The sequence below is a fragment of the Chelon labrosus genome (genome assembly GCF_963514085.1).
Source record: "Chelon labrosus genome assembly, chromosome: 16".
NCBI classification, from domain to species: Eukaryota; Metazoa; Chordata; class Actinopteri; order Mugiliformes; family Mugilidae; genus Chelon; species Chelon labrosus.
Genome location: NC_140349.1, coordinates 25,208,283 through 25,214,731, shown reverse-complemented (window position 1 = coordinate 25,214,731; position 6,449 = coordinate 25,208,283). Strand labels below are relative to the sequence as shown.

The window sequence follows — 6,449 nt, the reverse complement described above, 5'->3', positions numbered from 1 at the left end:
CGCCGGGAGTTGCTTGGCCCTTTGTGTTGCTTTATCCTCTGGGAGAATGGACACAGAACTGATAGGCTACGGGCTTTTTATGTAACTCTGATGAGTTCATAAATGTTTTGCGTTAACTGTATTAACATTTCTGTATGTTCATAGTATTATTTTCTCGCCACACTTTGACCCTTTTTCTGAATCACTTGTACTTCCAGGTGGAATGTCTGCACAGGAAGTATTGACAACTTCAAATTACTGCTCTCTGCACCTTCCGTCTGACACCTATTTCCTTTCAACACTGCCTGTGTCTCTGTTGCATACCCAAACACACACACACTTGCTGGCATACATATACACACAGTTCTGAGTCTCTTGTGTCTTGTCACACACACTTTGGTTTTCCGGGGCTATCAAAGTGCTGAGTGCAAACCCTCTCCTCCAAAAACTGTCACATGTCGCCAGAGGTGTCTCGCTCCCCGCAGTAACCCTCTGAGCTCCTGGCACAAGAACAAGTCATTATTTCCATGGTAAAGGTCAGAAGCTCTGTCACCTGACTCTAAAGTGGAGCTGAGTGGAGTCGCCCCGAGACCATGACCAAAGGTCAGTTTTGTGTTTTGCCTCTCATACCGTGAGTGTAGATTTGAGGAGGACGGGCTGCTCCCAGATCTGTCTGTGAGCCCCTTTTGGTCACAGTGGCTTCCAGACATCGAGGCTCAGATAATTGGCTGCAGGGAGCTCCATAATGAGCCTCAGGGTCTGTAATGTGACATATCTTCAAGGAAAAATATTTTAATAGGGCAATTACAGCGATGAGGAGGATGTTTTGTGTGGAGTGAGTGATTGTTGTGGAGAGACGGCGTGTTAAGGAATTCAGTGGCATTTAACTCCATTATCTATTGTGGGGCTCAGTAGTGAGAACACTTTCAATATGATTGCAGGCTCATTTGAGCATATTTTTGTCTGAATGGTCTGACCCAGCAGCGCGGGTCATATTATGCTTAAGGGTTGTGTTTGCAATTACTATATAATATCATGCAGAAACGGATAATGAATGAATCCATCTTCAAATTGGTTGAATCCACCTTTGCAATCTGGAGTTACTTGACATATATGATGTTGAAGAATATCATACAATGCTGGGTGAGGCATTTAAGGGCATTGAATAATTAAAGAGTGCAGTTTAACCCAGCAGAAAAACACAGCGCTGTTTAATTCAGAACAATTCATATGCTCAGTTTCATCTGAAGATTTTGCCCCTGGCAGTGCCTCCAACTCAACCAACCACCACCTCTGAACCACTCAGACTTACCAACCGCAAGACCAGCCAGTCAGCTCTCTGACACTGACCCGGCTCGTCTGCCTCATTTTTACAATGCCCCTCTCTCCCCTTCAATCATCCACTGCGGTCTGACTATAGATGAGGTTAACTACAGCATAAGCCTCACTTCCAGGAGTCACCAGGGCCAATTATATCAGCCTGACAACTCTTCCCAACCTGAGCTCTATGGTGTGGAAAATGCAGTTCCACTGGCTGCATCACTGGGGACAGAACAGGCTAGTGCTGTCTGGAGCGCAGGCCAATTTGGCATGCAGAGGTCTATGGAGAATAAGCCTGATGAAATATATATATGATCTTCTTCAAACATGTATTGTTCCGCGCTGCTGTGTCTTATCAGGCTGGCTCCCTCCTGGTATCTTCCGGGCTTGGCAGCGCAAGACTTTACAGCGCAGATTGTGGGAAGCCGATGCACAAGGAATGCTAAAGTTCTCTCAGCGCTGCTTGCAGTAAACAGTTGAGGCAAGACTCATCTTGCCTACCTATATTTGTAGATGAGTTATTAATGCGAAAAAAAGCAATAAACCCAGTGTAGCAATAACAACATTGGGGTAGATTCAAATTTTAAGGTTAAGCGCAAGTTTAATTAGATATCTTTTTTTTTTTTTGGAGTTCACCAATTACAGGTTTCTTGCAAACAAACCCTTTTAGTGTTAGGTATGGACACAGAAATTTTAGTTTTTTTTTTTTGGAAACCACCTCAAACTGAATGTTTTATTTTTTAAATCAATGAACCCAGTCTTTGAACTCTCAAACATATCTGCAGGACACTGCTGACCTCTGTCTGTCACATGGTGGAACTGCAGCTACCGCAACCATACGTGCAGGAGCATCCGTTCAAACTTTATCAAATAAGACACATTTGACCATTTATGGAACATTTTGCACAGCGCAGCTGAGAACGATGATATTATTCTACCAATCTTAATTAAGAAATAAAAAACACTCTCAGACAGACTACATATAATTTATTAACCAATATGGCAATTTATACAGAGAAGCAAAGACAGGGGTAATGTTTCAGTGATGATGCTTCTGCTTGAACTGTAATCCACAGTAGCCACACGTTCCCACTTTTGTGTCTTTATCCTTGAGACAGAAATACAAGAGTTAGTGTTGGGACATTTGCATCTTCTTTACCACATATTAAAGTGATTATAGCAACAGTCTATTAATAAAAATCCTCACAGACTAGTTTAGAGTAAGGCTATAGTCCGTGTTTGTGTGATTAAATGATGCAGCTTCATAATTATTAGTGGTTATTTAAGCTACAGCTGGAGAAACTGGGGCTTTTGCTAGTGGTTCATCAGTCTCTTTGAGTCCCACAGTGTCTTACATAAAACTTATGTAAAATTCTTCAGAGCAATGGCCCTGTGTTCAAGATATAAACGACTGCTAGGTTTAAGGGTGTCTTGTTTAGTAATCAAACAGTATGACTGTTAAGCACACTTAACCAGGTGAAGGCATAAAGCACTGGCAAGGGGAAATCTTAAGGTTTTTAAATTAAACAAATTTCAAATCCCCTTCTTCAGATGAGGTAACGCGAAGATGACTGAGTTTTTAGCCCACTGTATTTGATTTAAGCCAGCATCACAAACTACATATCCAAAATAATCATCTAGTTACATTACAACCTTTCTTACTATTTCAACACAAACTGAACATTACAAGTCATGTAGGGGGATGTAGTGCAGGACTGTTACATGAGAATGTATTAGTATTCAGTAGTGTGCCAAGTGTTTCACCTCGTGAGTGTATATAATCATATCTGGATATGAATGCAGAATGATAAATCGCTATTAGTCTGTGTGTTCAGAGAATGCTGCTAACATTTCCTGCAGCAGCTGCACATTAATAGCAAAAAAACATTATGTGACTTCTTTTTAAGAATTGCTATTGTTTATTTTGCTGCCTACAGAACTCTGTTAGGAATTCCATCAGGATTGAAATCTTCAAGGTTAACACTTATTTATTTTATTAACTATTTTATCTTACTGATGCATTTAGGTTCTTACCAAGTTGATGTAGACTTTGGGGTGACCTAGAGCTCCTCCACCGCCATCGCAAGACACCACTCTGTCCTCAACGTCCTTCACTGGCTCCTCTGCCACCAACTTGATGGCAAACTTCGTATTCACCTTATCATGAACAATAAAAAAAACAACAATACATCTCATAAAACATGAAGTGATAAGACACAGTGAGACACTTTTTGCATATAATATTTTCATCATTGTGGGACTGTGATCTTGTTTGTGCAGATGTATGAAGGTTAAGATATATATCGCTTTAGTGAGGAGACTCACTAAAGCGATATATATATCGCTTTAGTGAGGAGTGATAGTTTAATTCAAATGACATTCTTGTAGTTTGACACTTGTTCAAATATTGTTATTATTGTTTTAGTATTATACCCAGATGCAAGCCTTTTTGAGATAATGAACATTACAGTTAAATTGAACATTACAAGAGATCTGAACTTCATTAAGCTTGTTTGTTGGTTTCTACTTACCTCTTTCTGTCTGCCAACGAATCTGGCTCTCCTGGGATCTTTTTCATCAAAAACCTGCGCGGAAACATTATGCATTTGAGCAACAGTGGCGTTTTTTTCTATTTTTTTTAGTGACTTAACCTGTTTTGGTAACAATTTAGCTAACATAGAGGGAACAAAGCAGTTGTCCTTTAAACAAAAGTGTGCATTCGCATAATCAACAACCAACAATTTTATGTAGAAGAAACATGTTTAGAGGCAAATTAAAAGGTTTGTCCGATAATGGACGCAATTGCGCTATTAGCTACAGTGATGCTAGGCTAAGGTTAGTTAACGTTTGGCTAGTGGGTAATATTGACAAAAAAGAGGGAGGTTTAATCTTACCTGGCCAGTGTGAGTAATGGCCTCACCGGTACTGGCAACCTCTACGCTATAACGGTGAGCAGGCACAGCAGCCAGCCTCAAAGGGGAAACGAGCGCCTTAGCATTTTTACTGAAGGACAGTACTCTGCCCACTGCGGCCGCCATGTTTACAACAACCCGTTTTCCCAAGGTCCCTTGCGTAGATCCAGTTTGAAGACAAAACCGCATACCCCGAGTTTTGCCTGTCAGGTACAAACTACTAATAACATTCTTATATTTTTATAGTTTTCGAAAAGTTAACAAATACGACGATTGATGTGTTGTAGTTAGGTCATACAAAGTTCGAGGAAGGCGAGCGTTTTCAACAGACAGAGAGGAAAACTGCCTGAGAGGCAAAACTGAGGACCCTACTTTTAATAACAGGTTACGCACACCGGAAGCTGTTGTGTAAAAGCAAGCAAGAACTTCGCTGCGGTCGAAATTAAAACACATCATTCAGGGGCTTAACCCCCCGTTGAAAACCTTTTAGGACGTTCTGACAGGTTTGTTCACATTTTTCGATTATGTGACTGCGTTCTTTTTTTGACTAATTTGTTTGGCCGTTTAATGTCTGGCTTTGAAGGTAGCGGGTCAGCCTTGACATGCTCGTCTCCTTGGCGTGTTGCACAGCTAATGCTACAGTGACACCGGACTGAGGCTGTGTATCACAGCACAAGGGTGATGAGGGCTTTTTAACGTGTAAAAATACCATTTGCTGTCTGTTTTATGCTTGTACATATGCTTGTTTCAGAAATCAGATCATTTACATTCACTTGCTGAAATATTAGTTACCCCAGTGAAAACAAATGCATTCTGATACAACAGTCCTGCACTAAATGCTTATTTATGACTTGTTCTAATGTTCAAACCAGCGTCAGAAATGTGGTAATTCAACTAGATGATTATTTGGAGGAAGTAGTTTGTCATGATGTTAAACTGGGTTGATTTAAACACAGAAGTGTTTCTGTTAGCTTATTCTGCTGATTATAACGGGGTTGTAAAATAATAACACGTGTTGTTTAAACACAATATAATTCAACAGTTCTACAACACACAGGCTCCAAAGCACAAATCATTGTTGAATGAACCGCTTTCTGATTTTGAAACATATGCTGAATGTCAGAACCTTCAGGAAAATGTGATTTAGAGTAGGGCTGGCATCTTAGAACTAGTGTACTTGACGGATTAACTTAATCCATGTTTCATAGGATTGCTGAGCAGAAGTGACTTTATAATAAATATACTTTATAATATATTGATACCTGGAATATCTGTTTTGATAACAGCATGCAATTCTCTTTGCAGCCTTTGACACCATGACCATGCTCCTGGTGAAGCACCTGACTACCTCCCTCACTCAGCGAGTGGCCCAGATGAGGCAGTTCAATCTGACCTTCTCATCAGCAGCCAGTGCTTACAGATGTCTCTGCACACTTGGCACTGCTCCGCGCTCACTGCTCCTGCCATCAGCTAGAGTCGGACCCACCCAGCCCCTCTCATCTGGCTTCTCAGCTCACTGTGGACAATCTCTCTTGGGACAGTGTCAGCACCTTGCCTCCGTCCAACCCTCTGCGGGGATGAAAACCAAGTCTTCCCTGAAGAGGCGCTGCAAGGACTGCTTCTTTGCACGAAGGAGGGGTCATTTGTTTGTGTTCTGCAAGACGAATCCAAGGCACAAGCAGAGGCAGGGCTAAAGTGTTGAGGGATTGTTGAGAAAATCATTTTGTTGTGGATATTTACAAGAACTGTGCAGCAGTAATAAATCGTGTGACTGAAAAATGTTCACAGCTCTTTTGACGCTTTTTGTGTTTCCCTCTAATCGACAATGGTAAAAAAATAAAAAATAAATTCACAGCCAAGGAGCCACATTGTTTTTGCCTCAGATTTCATCATCAGTGATGCACATTAAGAGTCTAGGTGCTGTCATCCATTAAAAACATTTGGCTCAGAATAAAAAAAAAAAAATACAAAAAATACCCTCAAATGTTAACTGGCTGAAATCCTAAATCAAGAAAGAATGGGAAACATTTCACTTTTAAAACTACAGCAATTGATCTCATCAGTTCTTGAACATTTGCACAGTGTTGTTAAAAGAGGAGGTGACGCAACACAGTGGTAAACCTCCATCCTAACTTTTTTTGAAACGCGTCGGTGGGATCAAATTCAAAATGAACACATATTTTCTCCAGAAAAAAAACAAAGTTGCTGTCGGTTTTGATTTCACTATTTTTAGTTAAT

General features: G+C 40.6%; 1 protein-coding gene across 1 annotated transcript; it reads right to left on the bottom strand.

Annotated features, from left to right (window-relative positions):
* Positions 1-2,269: 2,269 nt before the first annotated feature.
* Positions 2,270-4,366, bottom strand: ndufs6 (NADH:ubiquinone oxidoreductase subunit S6). Its single transcript, XM_084562552.1, has 4 exons — positions 4,194-4,366; positions 3,831-3,884; positions 3,334-3,456; positions 2,270-2,407 (listed from the first exon to the last, which is right to left on the bottom strand). The coding sequence occupies exons 1-4, from the start codon at positions 4,335-4,337 to the stop codon at positions 2,339-2,341; spliced, it is 390 nt and encodes a 129-aa protein (XP_084418678.1). The 5' UTR covers positions 4,338-4,366; the 3' UTR covers positions 2,270-2,338.
* Positions 4,367-6,449: the final 2,083 nt, after the last annotated feature.

Coding starts and splice junctions, on each gene's coding strand:
- ndufs6 (XM_084562552.1), bottom strand. CDS start 4,337: ATGGCGGCCGCAGTGGGCAGAGTACTGTCCTTCAGTAAAAATGCTAAG. Junction 3,457..3,830: donor TCGTTGGCAGACAGAAAGAG/GTAAGTAGAAAC, acceptor GTTCATGATAAG/GTGAATACGAAGTTTGCCAT. Junction 2,408..3,333: donor CCAAAGTCTACATCAACTTG/GTAAGAACCTAA, acceptor TTCTGTCTCAAG/GATAAAGACACAAAAGTGGG.